Source organism: Arachis hypogaea, chromosome 19 (assembly GCF_003086295.3).
Source record: "Arachis hypogaea cultivar Tifrunner chromosome 19, arahy.Tifrunner.gnm2.J5K5, whole genome shotgun sequence".
Taxonomy (NCBI): domain Eukaryota; kingdom Viridiplantae; phylum Streptophyta; class Magnoliopsida; order Fabales; family Fabaceae; genus Arachis; species Arachis hypogaea.
The window spans coordinates 154,274,290-154,298,408 of NC_092054.1; the positions used below are offsets into that span (position 1 = coordinate 154,274,290).

A 24,119-nucleotide genomic window follows, 5' to 3' on the forward strand; every position below is an offset into this window, starting at 1 on the left:
CGAATTCGGTCTTGTGTCCATCCCATTGTTGTTTTTGCTATATTGTACAATGACTCCAATGCAAAATCAAAGAAACTTTCAATGTTGAGATAATTGGAAAATATTGAAACTAACCACGCAAAAACAGGATTTTTTTAAATAAATAAAATAATTATTTTCTGGAAAACAATTTTTGAACTTTAATTTTCTAAATGCGATTTTTTTTACATTTAAGGCAAGTTCGTTGCACCCCAGCGAACTTTACAATTTATATAGAGTTCGCTGCACTTCCGGCGAACTTCAGGTTAAGTTCGACAAAATATAAGCATCCCTGTTGGAGAATAGAGCTCGAACCACAATTTTATTCTCTACTTTCATTCTTATTTTTGGCATTTTTTTTCTACAATGTCAATGAATCCATTATTATCCATTCATTATGATGGTGAAATAGTGTATGAAGAAGAAAGTTCTATTGTTTTTAGGTCTGGGCAACCGATAATTACGTATATGACACCGGAAGTCAACAGTTTAACAGCGTTGAAGAATCTGATATTGCATTCGGGCAGCAACGGACGAAAAGAGTAAAAAAAAAATTACTACAGATATCTGAACGAAGTAGATGACAATTTGTTTTATAAAAGGTATGTCACAGTTGGCTTGACTCTGTTGTTAGTATGCTTATTAGACCACAATTTTGAGAAATGTTTCTGTTGTTTGGAATTAGGTATCGGTTACGTGATGACGAGGACGTACGTCTTATAAGGTCGTGGCACAACCGATGGACAAATGTTCATCTGTTGGAATTATTCGTGTTTCTCATTGAGTTGGGTGGACGAGGATCATCTGCAGATATTGTCGACGATAGTCCGTTAAGTGGAGCTGTTAGGCGAAATATTAGAAGGACGATGGTCGATCTAAATATGCCACCTGAAGGTAGTCAAGAGGGGTCTAACGTTGAAGTTGGTAATGCTGACATGATGGAAGATAATGTTGAAAGTCATGAGGATTCTACTATCAGAGATTTGATGATGGATCAGTATGAAGTTAGCCCTGATGACGGAGACGATGCTGATGATGAACCAACAGAAATTCCTGATGATGGTGACAATGAAGAAGAGATGCACTACTACGGTGACACATAAATTGCTTTGACACAGCCTGCCATTTCTCGACCATATGACCGGCCGGATCACTTCTCCAGGTTGAATCTTGATGATATGACTTTGGATTGGTCGTTTACCCAGGGAGGCCCCGAAGAAATCCAAGCAATGAGTTCGAAGTTGGACAACAATTTCAGAACAAGGAAGAAGTCATGTTGGCAGTTAAGAGGTACAACATTAGGAGAGATGCAGAGTATAAAATAGTAGAGAGTGACCAATTGAGATATAATATACAGTGTATCCAGTTCGGATCCGGTTGTTCTTGGAGCATACTCATATCATATCGACGAAAGCAAGAAAAATAGGAGCTTAGGAGATACACTGGTCCTCATATTTGCATGCAAACATCAATGGGGCAAGACCATCGTAGGTTGGATTTAAAGGTGATTGCTCAACACATCTTTACAATGGTCAAAGCAATCAGCACCAGGGTTCAACAAGGAGGTGTGGAGAATCACTTTGGTTACAAGACATCCTACAGAAAAGTTTGGCTTGTAAAGCAGAGAGTCATTGCTAGAATATATGGCGATTGGGAGGAGTCATACAACGAGCTTCCTCGTTGGTTATTCGCTATGCAGATGTACTTGTCCATCGATTCTGAGTCTCAGCTGGTAGGCCACGTCCTGCAAGGTGATAGTCATCTCCCTGCATGGTAGATGAAATGTGTGGAACTCAGGTCTCTACCTCTATATCAACGCCGACGACAATGGCCAATCGTGCTCGAACTCCACCATAGACGCCACATGCTCAAACCCGACTCGCGTGAGATATGACCTAATTTGCTCAGGTGAGCGTCTCATCAAATTCCGTCTAGTGTGCAAGATCCGAGGTGCCTAGCAAACGGAAAAATATTAAAAAAAAAAGGAGGGTCAACACATAAAATAACAAATTCACTGTTTATTACAATATAATAAACAAGAGTGATAAAAGTGTATCACTCGATCAAGTTTGCCAGCAATGTGCTCAGCTTGATCCAATCTGTAAAGCGTATCGTAGCCCAATAACTACTGCTTCATCTAACCACACTCTAGTAAAATAAAATAACATATACTAAACTCAGTTCCTTTCACATTAACTAAATTTTTAAAAGACATATTTAAACCAACTAATTGTCTACCTTACATCTTAATCAGTTTATAAACTTACTAATTAAAATGTAAGCCAACTACATGAAACCGTCAATTAACTCTGTTGAGTTTGGAAAACTTTAAAATATGATGATCAAACATTGTTAAAAATATTAATTAAAAATTATTAATATGATTTTGGCTTCAAATTATTTGTTTCTGTTTTGTGTACAGATTTTTTATTATTGGGCATAAGCAACATAAAGCACAATATGTTGAAAAAAGATTTAGCCTTTGGTAAAATAATATTTCAAGAATTGGGGCTGAATTATGTTTTGCATCACAAATGTTAATTGGGTCAGATAGCTAATATAAAGCCCATAACATATTTCTCTTGGTCCAACGAATAGGTTGGTCCGAAATGAAAAAGGAAAGAAAGGAAATGGAGCTTGATGAGTTCGGTCACCTACTCCCACTTTTGATGGAATTCAAATGTAATTTATTTGGTTTAATTGCATGTATTGGTAACAGGAAAGAGAAAGTTCAAAATTGATTTGATGGCAATTAAGAGTTCACACGTTACTATACATAGGGGAATGGAAAGTGAAAACTTAACTCATTTTAATTTCTTTCTTTACTTTCATTCAAAGCTTTTCTCTCTTCTCTCTCCTCTCTTTCTTTGGTTTCGGTCACTTCACTGACAGAAAAGAAGAAAATAGAATCTATCAGAGGAAGAAGCAGAGAAGCTAGGATGAAGCAAGCGGCCAAGGTGATGATGGCCCTTGCAAAAAGAAGATCCAAGGCATGACGTGGCTGAGATCTTTTCCACTAAAGGCAAGATGTGGTGAAGAAGCTTCAAGATCTCCGGCCTAAAGTAGAAGCAATCCGATTCGGTTAGAGAAGAAGATCTCTGAAGTGAAGCTCATTTCCACTTTTGTTCATCCATCACAGAAGGTAGCTACTGTAGCTATGTGGAGGTAGAAGCAAAAATGGAACAGAAGGAGCTGTCAAGGATCAAGAGTTCATCAAGGGTCAGAAATCCTTCTTGGAGACCAAGTCAAGATGGAAGGCTCAGATTGATGAATCTTGATGAGAAGGGATGAGAGAGAGGTAATTGCATGTTGGTTCTGCTTTCGGTTCCCTCTCTCTTCTTTCTGTCTGAACCGGTTTTGGTGTTGAAGAAGAAGAAGTTGGCTCGGTTCAATCGATTTTAACCCTGGAAGCTTCCCCTTCTATAATAAGGGTGAACGGCCAAGGGTTGAGATCAAGGAGAGTAAACACAGAGTTCTCATAGCTACCCAAGCTAACAGAAGTTCTTCTCCTTCAATGTGTTACATTTTGTTTTCTTTTCTTTAGTTTTGTCTGTTTGAGTCTCATAGTGAAAATGGCAAACAGAGTGAGGTTTGTAAGAAAAAGCCCGTGAGAGATAAAATGCAGAGTGTACAAAATTGAAGAAAAAGCCATAGATGTCTTAGACGTCCTTTGTACATCTATATATTGTGTATCATGATTCTATGGGAGTCCCCTTGCAAGTTGGGTTAGCACTTAGCAGTTGAAAGCTTGGTAGGTGACCAAATCAAGTTCATTTTTGGATATAGATTCTGGACTTGTCCCAAATAAAAATGGGTAGTTCCTAGGAAAGAATTGGTGTCTGTAATCAGTTGATTATAGTGAAATTCCATCATTGTTGTGATGGAGACTGGACGTAGGCTGCATTGCACTTAGCAGCTGAATCAGGATATTTCTTGATGTGATTCTCTCTTTCTCTTCTACTCTATTTTAGTTTCTGTTGCTAAGAAGACAAAATTGAAAAATATCTCTTGACTGGGTACGAGACAAAAAAAATGTCTCGTGTCTGGTTATGAGACAAAACGCAGAAAACTCTCCTGAATCTATTTTGAAAGGCAGAAAGTGATACTCAGAAAAATGGGTTAAGATTCAACCTCCCATTCTCTTAGCCACTGATTACCATCAATTGGTATCAGAGCTAAACCAAATATTAATTAAAAGATATTTATTCAAGAGCTCAGATGCTAAGCTATAAACAATATTCACAACCAGATCAAATTGCAAATTTTTAAACACAAATTCAAATAATAAATAGCAGCAAATTCAAATTATAAACAGCAGGTTCAAGCATTATCATCATAGATCAAGATAGAATAGACAACGACCTTTCAATTCATTTTCTTTCTCTCCCTTTTGTCATTAAGGAGGGATACCTGCATAGAAAAATAGTTCACCATATATGCAAAAAAAATGTAGAGCAGGTAAAAGTGTAAAGATTAATTTACAGTCACCCAACAGAGTTCAACAATCAAAAAAAATAGAAAAAAATAATGATAAACCAATGTTTCAGAAACAGTTTTTCAGCAACAAAATCATGGAGCAGCCTTAAAAAAAAAACTCAGATACCAAAACAAAACTAAAACTATAATAAGTATAAGCAATATTCACAATTAGACCAATATGCATACACATAGCTGCGTGAAATAATAGTGTAAAATAGAAAAATGTAGCCAGTCTCAAATATCATAAGTTCAACTTGTTTCACTATAACTGTTTCAATTTATTTTCACACAATGCTTACTCTCTCTGTTGTTATCGAGAATGGTAATCCTGTACACAAAAACAGTTCAATATGCAATCCACATGTGCAAAACAGGTATGAGTGTTAGTGTCAACAGAAGTTGTAAAGTGTATCATCAAACTCTATAAACATACTAATCAATAAATAACTGAAAACTAAATTTTACTAATCATATTTTCTTCTAATCTTATCTAACTAATTATTTCACTAATTACCATCTAATTTACAACTTAAACTAATTATTCTGACTAAACTAATTAACAATTAACTAATAACTTATACTAATTAACGTGTTATAAACAGTAAACAGCAACTGCACTTGAAAATAATAACATAAAAAATTTAACTAACATGTTATATACTTTAACTAACATGTAAACAGTAAACAGTAACTCTAAATAACATGTAAACACTGTACAATAATTCTAATAAACATATAAATAGTAACTCTAACTAATAACATTAAACAGTAACTCTAACTGACATGTAAATAGTAACTCTAACTAACATAAAAGCAGTAACTCTAACTAACATAATATATACTGACCTGAAAATGGCGATGTAGTGGATAACAAACTTCACAGACGTCGAAAGACAAAAAATCTCGTACAGAAGAATCTGAATATCACAAGTAAAGGAGGAACAAAGTGGATTTGGAGAAGAAATTTGGAAGAAAAGCGACAAATGAAAATGGCCCCATGGTTATACAGTGTGTCGAACTCAACCTGAAGTTCGCCAGTAGTGCGACGAACTCTATATAAATTATAGAGTTCACCGGGGCGCGACGAACTTATCCTAAATGCAAAAAAAAAATATTTAAAAAATTAAAGTTCAAAATTCATTTTTCAAAAAATAATTACTTTTTTAATTTTATTTCGGACAAAAATCCCGCAAAAACATCTCTTTTTTAAGATGTAAAAACATGCATGAAAGTTATGGCATTCATACTAAGAGCTTCAGGCCTTCAGCATGCATCTCCAAATACTGAATGATCATAGATATAATTTTGCTCCAGATTTTCTGTTAAACTAGTTAGTGAAATGCAGTTAGGATAGGTGCAAAGTAGTTAGAGCTAAGCTCTACTTTCTCTCTCTCTCTTCTTTTTCTTTCTGCAATTTCGGTCACAAGTTCAACGAAGTTCAACATGCTGCGGTGAGCCTTCATGTGACTCGTTTCCGATCTTCTTCTTCTTCTCTTCTCTTGTACTCATTCCACAGATTTTGATGAGAGCGTGGCTGCTTCATTCCAAGATTCATCTCAGTGAAGTACCAGCTCCGATCAACGAGATCTCGAGGGAAGAAGGTTACTGATTTCGATGGATCACGATAAAGAAACTCCGATTGTGGCGAATTCAAGCTTCTCAGCTTCCGATCTTCAGAACCTAGCTCGTGTTCTTGCGCAGATCTCTAACCTCCAATCTCAAATCCCTCGCTCGCCGGTAAGCTCTATTACTGATCCTTCGAGCCCTTATTTCGTGCATCCTGAAGAGAATCCAGGCATATCCATCATCAATGTTGTGTTAACTACTCGAAACTATGATTCTTGGTCAAGAGCTATGACAATTGCATTAAAATGCAAGAACAAATTTTGCTTTGTTGATGGTAGCCTTCCGAAACCACAAGAATCTGATCCCAATTTCATGGCTTGGGAAAAATGTAACGCTCTTGTAGTATCATGGTTTATCTCATCGATCAGTGAGGAAATTTTACGGAGTGTGATATGGAATGATAATGCTGCTGATATTTGGCGCGATCTTAAGCATAGATATTATGAGGGTGATGTGTTTAGAGTGGCTGATCTTGAAGAACAAATGTTCTCTATCAAACAAGGAGAGTTGAGTATCACCTCCTATTTCGCGAGACTGAAAGCAATATGGCAAGAACTTGACAGTCTTAGGCCAATTCCAGATTGCAATTGTGGTGAATCTTGCTCATGTGGACTTGGCATTGTTAGAAATTACAGGAAGGATAGTTACCTGGTGCGCTTGCTGAGAGGATTAAATGATCAATATTCTGTTACAAGATCTCAAATCATGCTAATGGAACCATTACCGACACTGAATGATGCCTTTGCACTTCTCACTCAACAAGAGCAACAATTTGGAACCCTTGATATCCTAGAAGCCAATGCTGTTTCAGCTGCTCAAACTACTGTTAATGCCACCATTGGTTCTCAAAGTTTTACTGTTCGTGGAAGAGGAAGCCGTGGCAGAGGTGGCAGGACTGGCAGACCACCTACTCGGATGTGCTCTTTTTGTCACAAGAGTGGGCACCTTGTTGACACATGTTATAGAAAACATGGGCTACCGCCTCATCTCAAATAACCAAGAATCTGGGTTGTGAATGCTGGTTCGCTGACAAGGGTTGTGAGATACAGGATCTGAATACATGGAAGACGATTGGCACAGCTAATGAGCAAGGAGCAAGGAGCAAGGAGGTTCGTATACACTCATCATTCACAGCTTCCACACACCACTAATGACAAGTCTAATCACTAGACAACACTTAGCTAGAACATCAAATGCATCACTCATAAGCGGCAATAGCAGTAGCACTAACACTAGTTAGTGATAGCATATGGAACATTAGACTAGGTCACATTCCATTAGATAAACTCAGATTAGTCCATACCAGCTATCCATTCATTGAATGTAAAAAATTAACAAAGCCTTGTGATGTTTTCCATTTTTCCAAACAGAAGAAACTACCATTTCATGTAAGTTCTACAATTTCTAATGAAATTTTTGATTTGGTGCATTTTGACATATGGGGTCCAATCTCTATCCATCCACAAGTGGTTTTCATTAGCCATTTTCATGAATCATTAGCTCGATAATTGAAGATACTTTCAGTGAGGCCTCCTTCACTTTGAATATTACACCATCAAATGTCTTCGGAACAATCTTTTTCAATGGCAACGAAGGCGTTTTTTTTCTCAAATCAATGATAAAAGGGAGAAGAAATTTGTAGCCAAATTATTAGTGATTTATAGTTTGTATGATGCGTTATGTAGCAAATTATTTGCACGGATGTCATTTGAATATAACATTTGGAGAACACTATATTGATATACACTTTTTTTTGGAAAGGATAATCTCACTCATATCTTTGATAATATCATATTTTTTCCCCTTCCAAGGTGACATTAATTTTTTATCCCCTTATTTAATGTTAGATTTGCAGTGCGGAGGTCATCATTGATGTGTACAAGTTAATTTTCAATCTTGCATGGTCAGTTTTATCTGTGTCTCGATTTTTCATGGTCAGATTTGGTACTTTACTCAATCCTCATGTATGTAAGTTCATTTATGCTTATTTAGCATTTCAAATACATTACAAGTACTTGATGCTAAGTTGCTAATATGAACATGATAGTATGTAATTATTCATACATTGCCATCAGCACTCTACATATAAAATCTTCTCAGGTATTCCACCCTTCCATGCCACAAGAGCCTAACTCAACACACAAAAATTGATCTTTTTTTCTGCAATTGAAGGCCCCCCATAGGAGAAAAAAACACAAGAGCATGTAGACATGCCTATAGCTTTGAAACTGGCAAACCTGCATTTCAGAAAAAAAAATACGAAGTCCATTATTTAAGAGAGATTAGAACAATAACTATTGGCCCTTAGTATGTAAGATAATAATATCATGTGTTACCAAGAGCTTTTGCATTAACAATGCTTGGGGATGCAGCTGGTGGTGGAGCATTCTCATTCAGAAACGGTTCCACTCTATTGGCATCAAACCAAACTGGGTACCCTTTGATCTTACCCTGCAAATTTATAATCAATGAGTATCACATCGAAAATGTTATGGCAAACCAAGTTAAATGTGGTGCATGATGCACTAAGATAATCTAATAATACAGATCTAAAAAACAGGTTATATCAATAATTTCTGTTAGATCATAGCATCATTAGTGATCATTGAAATAAATTCAAGATGATAGTGTGGCATGAGATACCAGAACATTTAGAGCAGCTAGTGTGGCCATTCCCTCACGAGTCCACTGCAAAATTCAGATCAACAATTTCATTGCTAAAGTACATAATCAAACCAAAACCATAAAAATGTACCTTTTAGCATAATGTACCTTAGAAGCAGAAGCAATGTGAGGTACCACAATAGCATTCTTCATCTCTGAGAGCCCAGGCTTCATGTAAGGCTCATCCTAAGAAAAGATTAGAATTAACTAATTAAAATGGTAATTTAACAAGAATGTGATTATTTATAATTAGGTAAGGTTCACTCACCTCAAACACGTCGAGTCCTACGCGAAACATTGGATTCTCCCTCAAATGGTCAACAAGTGCAGCTTCATCAATAACAGGCCCTCTACTGCAGTTTATTAGTATTGCTTCCTGAAATAAGGATATCATATCATCACTCACTAACAAGAATTAGCACCTCTTAATGCCACAAATAATCAAGATTTTACTACAAAGTTAACTTGTACCTTCTTCATCTTGGAGAGTCTCTCCTTGTTAACCAGATGATAAGTGGTTTTATCCAATACAGGATGAAGACTAATCTACAAAAGCATCCATAAGAAAAAGAAAATACCATATTATTTGGAAAAATCAAATTGAAGCATGTTCTAGTTTTAGCTAGTGTATTCAAGTTCTTACTATATCTGCCTGCTGAAGGACCTCATCCATGGATGATGCCCTTTTCCAAGTCACTGGTTTCTCGCCATTCGCTTTCAAGAATTCACCATAAGCTACAATAATAGGATGCAAACAGAACCATCAGTTGATAATATGTATACTGGGGAGGGTGAGTGGATAGGAGCATGCCTGTAACAAACTTTTCGAGTCGAGTTGACTGGTAGAGATCAAAGTAAATCAGGTTCATCTTGAATCCTTCAACCTGATACAGTGCCAAAACAAGAGTAACCATAATATGCATATATTATCATCAGGCATCACCATCAACTTAATTAGAGTTTTGGTTGTGAAATCTGACACACTGTACTGATCATAATCATTACAAGTATTGAAGACTGAAGAACACTCAATGAGATTTACTGAAAAATTTTAGACATTACCATCATTCTTGCATAAGCCGATCCAATACGGCCAGCTCCAATAACACCAACTGTTTGTCCTTTCAGCAGGTTTCCAACAAAACTGCATCAGAAACAAAGCTAAGCTAAGCTAAGCAAAGAAACTATTTTCAACCATCAAATGGAGTATTTTGCACATTATTATCAGCATTAAGAAAGCAATTATTGTCATATCATACAGATGAGGGAGCCATCCATCATATAATCCTGCCCTCATGAACTCATCAGCCTCAACTATCCTTCTAGCAGCCGCTAAAGTCAATGAAGCTGCCAGCTCTGCCGTTGTCTCAGTCAGAACTCCCTACCAATTAAGCAATCAAGGCTTATGTTACATTCCAATAATGTCTATATCCTCTGAAATCAGGCAATATTACACGACACCCTTTTGTGATTTAACAAATCAAGGGTGTTGAGTATAATATTGTGTAAATGGCAAGTTTTCGATAAGAAAAGTACATGCATATGAAGCAGAAAGAGGAAAAGGTGGAGCTTACAGGAGTGTTTCCAACAGCAACACCATACTTGGTAGCAACGTTGACATCAACGTTGTTATAACCAACTGCCATGTTACTGAAAGCTTTGCCTCCAGCTCTGCTCAAAGCTTTGAACAACTCTTCTCCCCAGTCTTCAGTCAACTGAATGAAAACATATATATAATATGAAAACACCATCACCATACCCAAACAAAAGAATATGAAACAATAATCACAAGAACAAAAGCTTAGCTTGTAATCAATCTTCTTGTAAGTTATGATAATCACCTGACCAATAACTCCATCACACTTATCACCAATTAGTTGAATAATGTCTTCAACTGAGAGAATTGTTTTCTTCTGTGTACATATCTATTAGAGAACCAACAAGAAAGAAATTAAGACTCTCTTTGATTTACATAAGAATAAAACACATGCTAAGATGAGAAAGAAGCGAAGCAAAGCAAAGAAAGTTGATGATGATTATTACTTCAACACGACAATCTTGCTGGATAAGGAGATTGATCCAACGAGTTCCGGGCATTGGTTTTGTGCTAACAACTCTGTATTTCCCATTTGGGTTCCATACCTCAATTGAAACTGGCTTTGCCATTGAAACAGTTGAGCTTCAAAGTTGGAAAATGGAAACACACTACATTGAAATTTGAGTTAGCTTCTTTACTATAATGTTGCACTTTGATAATCTGGTATGAAAGGCTGCACATTACTAATGTGTTCCTGACCAATAAGATTGGTCCACGTGGTTGGCTCATTTAGCTGATAAGAGTGATGAGTGGACATAGAATTTGGTACCCTTTTAGATAACATGAGTTGGTGTAAGGAAGAGGTGAGTTGAAGCTATGTGAGTGTTCTTGAGCCTCACAATGCCAAATAGCAAAGGATAACATTCATAATCATCCCATTTTTTCTAATAAGACAAAATTATCCTTTTAGCTTGTGGCTTATGCTCAAACAGTTGGCCATGTCTTAGGCACTCTTTTGTAATATCCCATCATTCAAATTATTGTTAGGAGAATGTGATATATTTGGTTGATATGAGTTTAAGCTCCAAGATTCAATTCATTGTTCTTAAACAGAGATCACTGTCTATTTACATAATAAAAATAAATTTAAAAAAATAAAAGAAAAAGGAAAATAAAGAAATAAGATTTGTACACTAAGTATTACTGACTAGTAATTAGAATTCAGTTGATGCAATTTAAAATTCTAACATCAAATACAAAGTTCTCCCTATCTATCAGCTGAAAGGTGCATTCATCTGCTTCCTTAAGATTACAATCCTTAACAAATTTGTCCCATCCCGAAGATAATCTGGCATAGGAATGACGTGGATAATAGTCTAGCTTAATCTCCCATATTCTGTTCCCAATCTGCAGTGTCAAAGCTTTTGCTTTTTGTAGATATTTTTTGGCAAAGCCATAAGGTATGTGCTGCATTGTTCACCAAATTCAACAGAGTCAGCATGACACAGCAGCTATAATAGTAATTAAGCACAAGATGTTACTCTAATTCATCCTACCGCACTTCTTTTCGTCTGACTTTGCTTTAAGGCGATAGTGAACTGATCTTCAGTCCATTTGCTGGCACGTCCGCGACGTTTGTAATCTGAAACAACAACAATTAGACCGGTTTACATGACAGTAAGTACACTTGACTTGACAGTGAAAATTTTATGTAACACAAAGTCCATAGTAAAAATTGGGAAAGAGTGAAGGATTAAGCAGAATAATAAAGACATTACTTTTTGAGTATTCTTTTGAAGTTCCTTCATGGCCCCTTTCAGCAAAACTGTTTCTAACATTGGTTTGGTTGCTTTGGTTTGCTCCATCTCCATAAGCATGCAACGGAAAAGCATAACAACAAGTATAAGGTAATGCAATTTCATATAATATCAAAGAAATTCTATTGTTATTCTGCTACCTTGAGATGGAATATTGGTTGATTCTTGCGTGGCACGGTAGATAATAACTCTAAATGAAAGTCCTTCAGAATTTCTAGTTTTCTCAAAAACACAAACATCATTTAGTTTCAGGTTGTTGTCCCTTACAAATTGCTTCCAACCCGTAGTAAGCATTATCTGTCCATTATTATCATGCTTCGAGATCTTAGCATGCCATGGTCTACTCTCATCGGTAACCCAGAGACTGAGAAACTCATTCTCCTTTCTTTCTTCTTGTGTTACATAATCTTCTGCTCTGAACTGCCATTAAAAATTATACTCTCTTTAGCACAAAATTCTCAATTGTAGAAACAAGTTGAGACAGAGATGACAAACCATATTATGTAAATTGTTATGGTTACCAGAAGATAGTTATTGATGTACGCTGGTCTCATTCTGCGATAGAACCAAAGATTCTTAGAACTGAAGGCCCGGGCTCTCTCCAAAGCACTACTACTTTCAGCATGTTTTGGTGCCTCCACATTGTTAGAAGCCTCAGATTTTAAGAAGATTCTCCTTCCATCTCTGTCCCTTGGCCTTGCATTATGAGAATATTCATTGAATCTAGCTTCTTCTTCTGTGTTGGTTCTTCTCTTTTTTCGCAACGGAGAGTTTGGCCTTTTAGAGTTACCACTCCCTTCAGCTTCAAGAGTTCCATTCAACAAAGGATACTCTCTTTCCAAGCCACTCCGACCGAGTATTATAACATTGAACCGCGACTTTCCTTCATACTTGAACATCAAAACCTGCTCCTTTTCCAAAGAATAAAACTCTGCAAATTCCTTCCAACCTTGAACAAAGCAAACATCAGCATCACGCTTTTCCCAGTCCATCTTCCATTCGGAACCATTAGGAAGCACAAGTAATACCGGGCTTGATATTCCTTGCCAATGTTCACTTACAAAACTTCTGCGAATCCTCTGTTACAAGCTTATTGTCAATATATTCTTTCATAAGCATTCAACAATACTAACATAGAAATGTTATTTGAACATTGACGCCATAATGACATTACTCATACTAATTACATGTTGATAGGGGAACTAAAACACCCTTGGTATCCAAATTCAAAGTAACAAAGAAAGTTTAAAATACAAAAACAAATAATTAAATGAGCTTGAATATGATCCATGCATAAATTAAACAAAAAAGTTATATGTACACAAAAAATAGCCAGCAAATCCAACACCATGCATAAATACATGTATGTATACATGTGTTGTTTAACTATACATATTTTGTAGGATAGCTGGCATGATTGCACAAAATATGATCATGATTCATGAATTGAAAAAAGAACTAGCCTTGATTTTATCCTTACTATTCATTCATATGATTCATACAATTATAATATGACTCGTTCTAGTATGACTATGTTACAATGAGTATGGTAACTATGGTGTTTCAAAAACGCTTTGTGTTGCTTAAAAAGTGTTGCCAAAATCTAAAATAAAAATGTAACTTTAATTTTAACAATACTCGCATAGTCATCATAACCACCATACACACCATAGCATAGTCATACTAGAATCGACTATATCATATATCATAATACTACAAATACAGTTATACAATCATAAATAATAACGCAGAGATATAAGAGAAGAAGAAGAAGATTGGAGTACCAATTCACCATTTTGAAGGCTGGTTTCATTAACAATCTGGAAAAAGTGAATGGGGCCTGGTGGAGATGACATTGCTTGATGAAGCAGCTGGTTCTTAACTCTTCAGTGCCTCAAGGAAGTGGTTTAGATTAGTAGAATAATGTGATTACGATCAAAGTGCAAAACCAATGCGTTATAAATATGGAAACTTTGGAAGTTATTAATTACGGCGAAGTAATTGCGGCAATTCTGAAACCCTTGAATTTTTGAAAGTAGAGGTAAACGAAACGAAATGCTTATGATCAAGTTACAAAGAGTCAAAGAGTCACAAAGTGTCTACAATTTTGCGCAAGCTAGCCCATCAAAAACTGGATAATTAACTATTTATTATTTATTTGTAGGATGATTACTAAAATTTAAGAAGAAAATTGATTTTTATCTAGATAAATATGAAAACCAATAATTTCAAGTTAAGTTTTAAGTTTTAACTGGTCTTATATTTTGGGCTTGTTTGGGTTAATTGTTAAAAAAGATTTTTTTTTAAATGATAACTTTTTAAAAGATTCTTTACAAAAGTAAAATTGATTTTATGTTTAGATATTTTATATAAAAATATATTTTTATTTATCAATTATATTTAAATAAAATAAAATAAAAATATTTTTTTATTTATTTATTATGTAAAAAATATTTTTTTTAAAAAAAAAAAAAATTTAAAATATAAATTATAATTTTTAAAAAAATATATATTTTTTTATTTTTTTAGTATTTTTATTATTACTATTAAAAATTTTTTAAATATACTAAAAATAAAAAAATTATTAAAAATTATTTTTTTTATCAATTTAATAATACCCAAATAAACACTTTCTATCTTCGTTAACTCGTTTTCTTTTCCCTCTATTTATTTATTCAGGCGGACTAGAGATGGGACAAAAAATTTTCTGTGAAATAATTATATTTATATAAAGTGATTTAATATTATTTCTGTTTCAAATTATTATTAACAACAGTATTTTATGATACCAAAATGCAGGAACTTGTGTCCTTTATTAGTCCTTTCACTAACATTTAGTTTGTATAAATAATTTAATTAATTTTTTTAAAATAACTTAAATAATAAATATTTATATTAAAAATAGTTTATAAATAAATTATTTTATATTTAATTTTTTAATTTTAAAAGTACTTATTTTAAAAGAAATATGATAAAAAAATTTTGAATAAATTATTATTTTTATTCTCAATATTTGAGGTAAGTCTTAAAGTTGCCCTTAACATTTGAATCGTCCTATTTAAGTTCCTAACGTTTCAAGATTGACTCAATGTTATCCTGTCATTAAGAATGGAATTGACGGCGAGATAAAATTGAGACGATTTTGAAACGTTAGGAACTTAAATAGGACGAATATGTTGGAGACAAAAACGATACATATAAATAAATTTTATTTTTATCCTTCAATAATATCAATTTTTACTGTACATAGTTATTCAATTATTTTTTAATCACACCTAAGTAAATTATACTTAATCACATTAATTTTATTCTAAATAAATTTATTTTTTTATAATTTTATTCTTAAAATCTTTACTCATCATAAAATGTTTGTAGAATAACTAGTACATAAACTTGTGAGGAAAAAAATAATAGATATACAATAAAGTAATGTGATTCTAGTCATTTTACAAATATTTTATGATGAGTAAAAAGATTTAAGAGTAAAATAATAAAAAAAATTATTTAGAATCAAAGTGATGTGATTAAGTATAATTTACTTAAATGTGATTAAAAAATAATTGAATAATTATGTACCGTAAAAGATTGATATTAGTGAAGGATAAAATTAAAATTTATTTTTATGTATCATTTTTATCCCCCAACGTTTTCGTCCTATTTAAGTTTCTAACGTTTCAAAATCGTCTCAATTTTGTCCCACCATCAATTTCGTTAACAGATCTCTAACGGCAGGATAACATTGAGTCAATTTTAAAACGTTAGGGATTTAAATAAGACGATTCAAACGTTAGAGGTAACTTTGAGACTTATCCCAAATATTGGAGACAAAAATGATATTTTGCTCAAAAAAATTTTATTATAAGAGAAGTCATTTTTGTTATTTTTTCATAAATATTTAAATAACTTTTTAAAAAGTTATAATTTAATTTTAAAATTACACTAAATATTAATACAACTATTTTTTATAAATAAAAAATTCAAAAAAATAGCTTCTGAAAGCTTAGGAAACGAACCCTAACACCAAAATATTGAAAGAGTCTAGCAGCGGAAACAACACAAATATCCAACACAAGAACAATATGGAATCACTCACAACACAATATAGCAGCAACTATAACAAGCAAATATAGCAAGTAAAACAATAACAAAAACACACCAAGATTTTAACGTGGAAAACCCTCTTAATGTGAGAGGTAAAAACCACGGATCGTCCAGACCAATGAAATAGCTCCACTATAATCAAATGAGGTACAATAGAGTCTTAAACAAAGCACAAAAACGTGTATATAACCAGCAAAAACATCAAATCACCAAAGCTTACAAATGAGAAGTAAGAAGATGAAATATACCCAAAAAAATAGAGCTGCTGTCGAAGCCAATTTCTCCCTCTGCAGACCTCCAATTAAAATCTCCACCGTCCAGAATTAAGAACAAGATGTGAAAATCTACAGTTCAAATTTCATATCGATCCAACGGTGAAAGAATGAGAAACTGCCGTTCAAAGATTGCTGCTATATGTAAAAACGGGAAAACTAATTTCTCTCTTGTGAAGCCAATTTCTCCTACTGCGAATCTCCAATCAACATCTCCACCAACCAGAATGAAGAACAAGATGAGAGGAACACGTAGTTCAAATTTTAAGCCGATCCAACGGTGAACGAATGAGAAACTATCATTTGAAATTTACTGCTTTGGGCAAAAACGGGAATTCTATTTTCCCCCTTCTCTTTCTCTCTTTGGTGGCTACTCTCTTTCTCTCTAATCATGTTATTTGGTCTGAGCTCTAATCATGTTATTTGGTCTGAGCTTTGTGTTGTTCTCCAGCAAATCATCCGCTCGGATATAGGATAGTGTTTATTTGTTTAATTTCTTTCCATGTTTAGAGAAAAAAAAAATATCAACAATCTTTTACCAAGACTTTGTTAATTGCATAATTGACGCAGATTGCAACTCTTGGACAAGAAAACACACACACACAAAAAACAAATAAAAAAAGATATATCTATATCTATCAGCCATTCAGCCCAACCATCTTTCATTCAACATTCAAGATAAAATATCACATACAAAGACTTCGAAATACAAATGGCTAATGCTGTAACATTCATCAGCTATGGATTCTTCCTCAATGTCTCTCAAAATTAACTCCAAACCAAGAGGAAAGTTCTACTAATTAAGCATGATGGGCAGCAAAAACATGAACCTTAAAGACCAAATCTTGCATATTAACAAGTTCAAAGATACAAACATCTCCAGGCTTCAACTCATTCTCTTGTGCAAACAAGTTCCACCCAGCAGAAAGGAAGCGATTTGAAGGGGTTTTGCTACAACTAAGCATCTTCACAGGCCACGATCTATCCCCATTCTCAAGCTTCACATACTTCACTTCCTTATCCACATAACCTTCCAAACCTGGTATGGACTGCATCATCAATATATAATTTCAAAATTATTATTTTATCTAACAATAGAACTTAGGAAGTATGGATGAAACAGGCGATACAATAAAATATAAAAAACAATAATTAATATTTTATCATCAATAATAAATAATCAATTACAAAAAAAAATAATATTAAAATTAATTAAAAATATTTATTGATAAAATTTGTGCACATACACATGTTTAAAAAATCAAAGAATAGATAGACTTGGACATAAACCCCATGGACTTATGTATCCAACTTGGTTAAAATTTGATGAATCTATAAGTTTAGGACATAGATACAACACACATTGGATGTAATATAGTTTAGGACTAAGAATAAATTTAGATGATTTTTAACATTACCAGTAGGTATTGTGTGATATGAGAAGGCTTTATGAGCACCGTGAAAAAAGGGTTGTTAGATACGAATTTGTTAGCTTCTTCTCGTGCTCTTGGTTCCCTTGGCCAATTCAATGACAAAGAAGTAGTCACATTCTTCTCACCTGTTATTCAATGCAAATGAAACAAGCTAAGTCGAGAATTGCATACAAAACTCTTGATTTCTTTGTTTCCTAACCTCTCATGGTTTCTTTGTTCTTCTTGTATGGATGGATTTCCTTCACAATCTGAACTGAAACATCATCATCATCATTTCCATTGTAGGAAGAATAGTCTATTTCTAAAGCACTGTCATCAATGATAATGACATCAAATTGGGAAGAAGTAGTTCCTTCATATTTAAACAGAACCAAGCATCCATGATCCAGAGAGTAATTTTGAGTGAATTCTTTCCAACCCTTTTCAAACCAAACTTGATCATCCTTTTTGCTCAAACACACCTTCCACCTTGTTCCATCTGGAGGCTTTAAGAACACTGGATTGGACAAACCACTTCCATATTTCAGTGCAAATTTGTTGGGTATTTTCTGTCAATAATATAATCAACTATTTAGGGTATCACAAAAATATGCATATGCAAGGAAATTAAATAGACTTACAAGAATTTTAAGGTTAGTTTTGAGTATAATCTTGAAGAAGAGAATAGGCATGACAGCATTCCTTTGGTGAAGATGAGAAGACATGGGAACCCAAGTAGGGTAGTAGTTTGAAGTGTACAAGTGTTAGTGTGTTACAACTTACAAGCACAACAATATATGAAGGTGGAAGTGAGAGAAGGCAAAGAAGCTCTTATTAATTATTTCATTTATGATCCTAATTAGGCTACCTGCTTCCTACTCCAAAATCGAGTGCCATCATTATGTGATTTGATTTTATTAGCCTAATGCTTACCTTTTGGCATGGGAAATATAACAAAAAGCAAAGCAAAAAATCAGTTCTCAATTGAAAATTATTAAATAATCCGATAGATTTAATTAAATTGTTATTTAAAGATTATTAATAAATAACAAATAATAAAGATTAAATTGATACATCAAATTTAGGAAATGGATTCTCTTTAGTTTTTTTAACACTTGACAAGATACAGTGTGATTTCTTACTTTTGATTTTATAAATGAGACCAAAAATAAATAAAAGAGAAAATAATAAATGGTTAGATTAAGCACTGAATACCATCCAATTTTTTTTTTCACTGAAAAAGATCCACTCCCTCGAATTTAATATTACGATTTAACTAAGTTCTAGGATAATGGTATATCTTAAGCTATTAATCAAATTTTTCTAAAATAATATAATTGATAAAATAAAAAAGTAAAAGTTTAATTATTCTTAAATTATGATTTAAAATTTTACACACCAAAAAAAGTGACTAATTTAATAATAATTAATTTATTATTTTATATATCTTTTTACTTTAGAGATTTTTTTATAAACAAATCTTTTAGCTAGCAATTTTAACATATAAACTTAGAATTCATATGAGCTACATCCTTAATCTTAATATTATTACTTATTTTCTCTCAGAAAACTCTCCAATATTAATCTGCCTTAGATTACATGCCTTTCTTTAGAATATTATATCCAGATTATGAAGGGAGAAAATGTTTATGAAACATATATAAAATTAAATTCTTAAAATATTTGTTATATATTTATTTAAATTAAAATTTCAAAAATTTTTACTCATACTAATTTTAGCATAAGGCTTATAATATATATGTTAATTAAATCATATTAATATTAGTCAATTAACGTATAATATACATGAATTAAATAAGTTATTAAAATATTTGAATTTTATGAAAATATCATTGTTCAATGGCAGTCACAAATTGTGTATCCGTTTTAGTGGATTGTAGTATTAAAAAAAAATAATTACCTAAATTAGTGCACAAAGATTTTAAAAGTAGATATTTTAATTTTTAAAAAAATTAATACACAAAAATATTTTTAAAATTTTATTTCGGTAGATAAATTAGTTTTTAATTTATTTTTTGATAAAAATAATTATCCAAATCAATCTACAAAAATTTTAAAAGCAGATATTTTAGTCTTAAAAAATTAATACATAGATCAATTTATAATATTTTTTTATTAGATATAACTGTCTCCGTAAAAAAAACTAAAATAAAATTATTATTATTATTATTATTAATTACACAATAATAATGTACCATAATTTTTTGTATTTTTTGGACAAAGATAACAATAAATTTATTCATTAGATTCTTACATACGTATTTATAATATAAAAAAATTAAGATAAAAAAATAAAAAATATATATATAATCACTCAATAATAATAATAATAATAATAATAATAATAATAATAATAATAATAATAATGTTTAATAAAATTATTAGAGATTATTCTATCAGAAATTTAAAGTGAAAAGTATTTGATATTTTTGTATTTAATATAATTAAAAAATATCTTATTTTAAAAAATATGTTTGTATTAAAAAAAATTATTTTAGTTTAGATTTCAAAGTATTATTATTGATCTTGTTTGTTTCATATGAAAATAGTATATTAATATACTAGTATCATCGTTCACATGCACTAAACTAAGCTAATAATAATAATAAAGGTTGACATATAGTCATAGTTGTCAGAATCGAATCGATGATCAAACCGGTCAGGTTACTGGGTCACTGGGTCATTGATTCAACCGGTGGGTCTTTGGTTGAACCGATTGACCTGGTCCTATGTAAATAAAAAACAAAATATAGTAAAAAATTTAAAATTAAAATTTAAAATACATATTTTCACTAACATTTTTAAAATATCTAGCTATTCTAAAATAATATAGAACAGAAACAATAAGTATTTTGTTAATTTTACTCTATCATAAATATTTTTATTTTGTTTTTATATTAAAATAACTATTATTTTCGAATTTCAATAATTTGTTAATTAATTTATATCTATTATACTATTATATACTACAAGTATTTATTGAAATATAATATTAATAGATATTATATAATTATAAAAAAATAAATAAATTTATAATTATTGTTAAATAAAAATATAATTAATTTAAGAATGAGTGAGTTTACAACTAAAATTAAAATAAATTAAATAAAAATAAATTATTTGTTAAAAGATATCTATATGTATTTTAATGTACACATATAATAACAAGCAAGACATCCTGGTGGTTGTGATTGCCGTTTGAAAAAATTTTAAAACTTAAGCGGTTCGATCGGATCGGTCTTTACCAAATTTGACCGGTTTTTATCAGTTCACTCCAAATTTAATCAGTTTGTACCGATTCTTTATCTTATACGGTCTAATTATCGGACTGAACCAGTATAAAATTCGATTTATCAGTATAAGATCTGGTTCACCGATTTTTTATTGAACTGGCCGGTCGAATCCGATTTTAATAACTATGCATATAATAAAAGTAAAATGGATGGGAGATTGTTATGTATTAATAACTATGCATATAGAAAAACGTTGAAAATTGATCTGTGTATTAAATTTTTTTTAGGACTAAAATTTTAGAATTAATCTGTGTATTAATTTTTTTAAAGATTAAAATATCTACTTTTAAAATTTTTAAATACTAATTTAAGTAATTTCTCAAAAAAAAAAAAGCCTTGACGTAATATAACCGCATTAGTATTAATTTGTATTTTTTTTCACTTCCTATTGAGTTCTCTTTATCCTTTATCTGAAATTTCATTCATTATTTTATATTTTATTTTATGAAACACTATACGGATACATAACTATCAACAGTTAAGTTGATAAAGCTTAGGAATTCTTTGATATTAAAACTGCATTAGTGTTGAACAAAGAAACAAAAACTAACATATATCCCATAATATAGGGATTAATATAGGGATTAGTAATCATTTTTATCCGTATTTAACTGGTATAAATATTAAATTATTTTTATAAAAATAATTTTTATTAGTTCATGTGTATAAATTTTGGAGTTTATTTTTTGTGTATTAACAATGTAAAATGTTTTACATAATCGCATAATCATAATCATTATTATAATCACAATTATTTTTTTAGATGACTATTCATGCTGTATCTAGATACATGTATAAAATAATTTTACACTGATGATATATTAAAATTAAATTTTAAATTATAATAAATATATATAAATTATATTAACTCAGGTATATAAAATCTAATAAATATAAATACAAACTGTGTATGTTGTGTAAAGAAATATAGATGTCCAAAACGATAACATTATTACTTAAGGTTTTTCAAGCGTTCCTTATATAAGCTAAGGTTTTCATATATTTCAAAATATATTAGAACCAGAAGGTAAGCCAAATGAAAATGCATGGAAAGTGAGATGTTATCTTCGAAGTTGAGATCAAACTAAGTCTGCTGCTTTTTGAAAACATGAACCTTAAACTGCAAAGGGTGCATTTTGATGAGTTCAAAGACACAAACGTCTCCAGGAAGCAATTCACTCTCCTGTGCAAACAAGGACCAGCCACCACCCAAGTACCGATAATTTGACGACTTGCTACAACGCCTCAGTTTCACTTCCCACGATTTCTCCCCAATTTTCAGCTCCACATTCTTCTCCTCCTCATCAATCATGTACTCTTTCATGTTTGGCACAGCCTTCAACAACAACAATAATAATATACACTTTAACCTTTTTCAAGATCATAAAGATCATATATATAGATGTATCTCATATTTGGTAGTTTAATCGTACCGCTTTGTAGTGTGCTAGATGGACATGGGTTATGAACATTGTGAAGAAAGGATTATCAGACACGAAGTTCATAGCTACTTCCTGTGCTCTTTCTTGCTTTGGCCAATTCAATGATGAACAACTTGATCTTCTTTCAGCAACCTTCTTCTTATCTGCTAATAATTAATTAAATAATAGAAATGGAAAATGAAATCCTATCTCTCTATATATATACATACCTTTCATTCTTTTATTACAAGGTTGAGGAACCAACACTAGCATGCTGCGTTTGTGTTTACAAGGCTTCAAAATCTCAATTGAGTCATCATCATCATCATCATTGTGCATGAGATCAAGTTTGATGTTCTTTTCATCATCACAAGCAGTAGTAGGAGTAGTGTTTAACCCCGGATAGAGTATTTCAGAGGCAGATTTGTCAAAGATGTGAACATCAAGTTGTGAATTTCCATGATAGGTGAAAAGAATCAAGTGGCCATCATCTAAGGAGTAGTTTTGAGTGAATTTGTTCCAACCCTTTTCGAACCAAACCTCATCTTCATTTTTTCTAGTCCAATTCACTTCCCATTTGGTGCCATCTGGAGGCTTCAAAAACATTGGATTCGACAAACCATCTCCATATCTCCTTGTAAATTTGCTTGATATTTTCTGTAATTAATTAAAGATGCTCAAAATATATATAATATGTAATGAAGATAAATAATGTTAATTACCAGAGTTTGAAGATCAGTTTTCTTGAAGATAATGGCTGAGAAATGAACAGGGATTATAGCCTTGCCACGCCACTTAGAAGAAGAAGACATGGAGATAGGTGGTGAGACTTTTCAGTACCAAGAACACAGAAACTAGAAAGTGTATCTAAGTAATGAAATTAATGGTTGCTAGCATATCTATATCTATTTATTTATGATGCTAAGTTACTATTCAAGTGTCATGATTACACCTCCAAATGGTTGAATTCCCAAGGACTATATAGCAGGGAAACTCAGTTCCAGACGCTATTTAATGTCAATTTTCTTTTGCTTCTAAAGGAATAATGCAGCTACCGCTACCATTTCTTACAAGAATAATAACTAAGGGTTATTGTTTAGGCTAATTTTTTTTATCAATGGAGACCTAGCATGTGTTACGCACAGTTTTAAAGTTATAGCGTATTTTGTATGGATATAAAAATGAGTTTTTTTAATTAGAATTTGTAAATTAGAGTTTTGTCAGCAATACAAAATTAAGGGTTTGATTTGTGATGTGGCGAAAGTGATGAATAAATTGGAGACTCAGTTTTATTTAGGATACAAAATCTAAGATTCGATTTGTATAACTAAATACAAATCTAATCTTTAGTTTTTTATTTTTTTGAAAAAAAAATTAAAAAATTACAAATTTGACCCTCAAATTTATACTTTTCAAATAAAAAAAAATCATTAAATCTCCATATTGCTTGAAAACACC

At 32.1% G+C, this 24,119-nt stretch overlaps 5 protein-coding genes across 5 annotated transcripts; 1 reads left to right on the plus strand and 4 right to left on the minus strand.

Moving 5' to 3' along the window:
• The first annotated feature begins 6,111 nt into the window (after positions 1-6,111).
• On the plus strand, positions 6,112-7,119 carry LOC140182429 (uncharacterized). Its single transcript, XM_072228631.1, has one exon. It carries the CDS (start codon positions 6,112-6,114, stop codon positions 7,117-7,119), a length of 1,008 nt encoding a protein of 335 aa, XP_072084732.1.
• Positions 7,120-8,071: 952 nt separating this feature from the next.
• On the minus strand, positions 8,072-11,306 carry LOC112777569 (glycerate dehydrogenase). Its single transcript, XM_025821968.3, has 13 exons — positions 10,831-11,306; positions 10,629-10,712; positions 10,362-10,502; positions 10,047-10,168; positions 9,850-9,931; positions 9,599-9,671; positions 9,431-9,522; positions 9,259-9,333; positions 9,056-9,163; positions 8,896-8,973; positions 8,767-8,811; positions 8,460-8,574; positions 8,072-8,360 (listed from the first exon to the last, which is right to left on the minus strand). Exons 1-13 carry the CDS (start codon positions 10,951-10,953, stop codon positions 8,338-8,340), a joined length of 1,161 nt encoding a protein of 386 aa, XP_025677753.1. The 5' UTR covers positions 10,954-11,306; the 3' UTR covers positions 8,072-8,337.
• Positions 11,307-11,535: 229 nt separating this feature from the next.
• LOC112777040 (B3 domain-containing protein LOC_Os12g40080-like) lies at positions 11,536-13,246 on the minus strand. The gene is made up of 5 exons (XM_025821320.3): positions 12,663-13,246; positions 12,282-12,561; positions 12,103-12,189; positions 11,881-11,966; positions 11,536-11,791 (listed from the first exon to the last, which is right to left on the minus strand). Exons 1-5 carry the CDS (start codon positions 13,131-13,133, stop codon positions 11,546-11,548), a joined length of 1,170 nt encoding a protein of 389 aa, XP_025677105.2. The 5' UTR covers positions 13,134-13,246; the 3' UTR covers positions 11,536-11,545.
• A 3,902-nt stretch (positions 13,247-17,148) lies between these two features.
• On the minus strand, positions 17,149-18,789 carry LOC112776767 (B3 domain-containing transcription factor VRN1). The gene is made up of 4 exons (XM_025821003.3): positions 18,568-18,789; positions 18,147-18,495; positions 17,933-18,072; positions 17,149-17,563 (listed from the first exon to the last, which is right to left on the minus strand). The coding sequence occupies exons 1-4, from the start codon at positions 18,649-18,651 to the stop codon at positions 17,315-17,317; spliced, it is 822 nt and encodes a 273-aa protein (XP_025676788.1). The 5' UTR covers positions 18,652-18,789; the 3' UTR covers positions 17,149-17,314.
• Positions 18,790-22,153: 3,364 nt separating this feature from the next.
• On the minus strand, positions 22,154-23,587 carry LOC112777396 (B3 domain-containing transcription factor VRN1-like). Its single transcript, XM_072227939.1, has 4 exons — positions 23,384-23,587; positions 22,892-23,318; positions 22,674-22,825; positions 22,154-22,576 (listed from the first exon to the last, which is right to left on the minus strand). Exons 1-4 carry the CDS (start codon positions 23,471-23,473, stop codon positions 22,325-22,327), a joined length of 921 nt encoding a protein of 306 aa, XP_072084040.1. The 5' UTR covers positions 23,474-23,587; the 3' UTR covers positions 22,154-22,324.
• Between the last annotated feature and the right edge of the window lie 532 nt (positions 23,588-24,119).

What these genes read in the sequence shown, in the direction of transcription:
- LOC140182429 (XM_072228631.1), top strand. Translation starts at nt 6,112, where the DNA reads ATGGATCACGATAAAGAAACTCCGATTGTGGCGAATTCAAGCTTCTCA.
- LOC112777569 (XM_025821968.3), bottom strand. Translation starts at nt 10,953, where the DNA reads ATGGCAAAGCCAGTTTCAATTGAGGTATGGAACCCAAATGGGAAATAC. An exon ending in AGCAAGATTGTCGTGTTGAA is followed by an intron (nt 10,713 to 10,830) that starts GTAATAATCATC and finishes GTTCTCTAATAG; the next exon opens with ATATGTACACAGAAGAAAAC. An exon ending in TGTTAATGCAAAAGCTCTTG is followed by an intron (nt 8,361 to 8,459) that starts GTAACACATGAT and finishes TCTGAAATGCAG; the next exon opens with GTTTGCCAGTTTCAAAGCTA.
- LOC112777040 (XM_025821320.3), bottom strand. Translation starts at nt 13,133, where the DNA reads ATGGACTGGGAAAAGCGTGATGCTGATGTTTGCTTTGTTCAAGGTTGG. An exon ending in TTCAAAAGAATACTCAAAAA is followed by an intron (nt 11,967 to 12,102) that starts GTAATGTCTTTA and finishes TTGTTGTTTCAG; the next exon opens with ATTACAAACGTCGCGGACGT. An exon ending in GTCAGACGAAAAGAAGTGCG is followed by an intron (nt 11,792 to 11,880) that starts GTAGGATGAATT and finishes TGAACAATGCAG; the next exon opens with CACATACCTTATGGCTTTGC.
- LOC112776767 (XM_025821003.3), bottom strand. Translation starts at nt 18,651, where the DNA reads ATGTCTTCTCATCTTCACCAAAGGAATGCTGTCATGCCTATTCTCTTC. An exon ending in AAACTAACCTTAAAATTCTT is followed by an intron (nt 18,496 to 18,567) that starts GTAAGTCTATTT and finishes TATTATTGACAG; the next exon opens with AAAATACCCAACAAATTTGC. An exon ending in GAACAAAGAAACCATGAGAG is followed by an intron (nt 18,073 to 18,146) that starts GTTAGGAAACAA and finishes ATTGAATAACAG; the next exon opens with GTGAGAAGAATGTGACTACT.
- LOC112777396 (XM_072227939.1), bottom strand. Translation starts at nt 23,473, where the DNA reads ATGTCTTCTTCTTCTAAGTGGCGTGGCAAGGCTATAATCCCTGTTCAT. An exon ending in AAACTGATCTTCAAACTCTG is followed by an intron (nt 23,319 to 23,383) that starts GTAATTAACATT and finishes AATTAATTACAG; the next exon opens with AAAATATCAAGCAAATTTAC. An exon ending in ATCTAGCACACTACAAAGCG is followed by an intron (nt 22,577 to 22,673) that starts GTACGATTAAAC and finishes TTGTTGTTGAAG; the next exon opens with GCTGTGCCAAACATGAAAGA.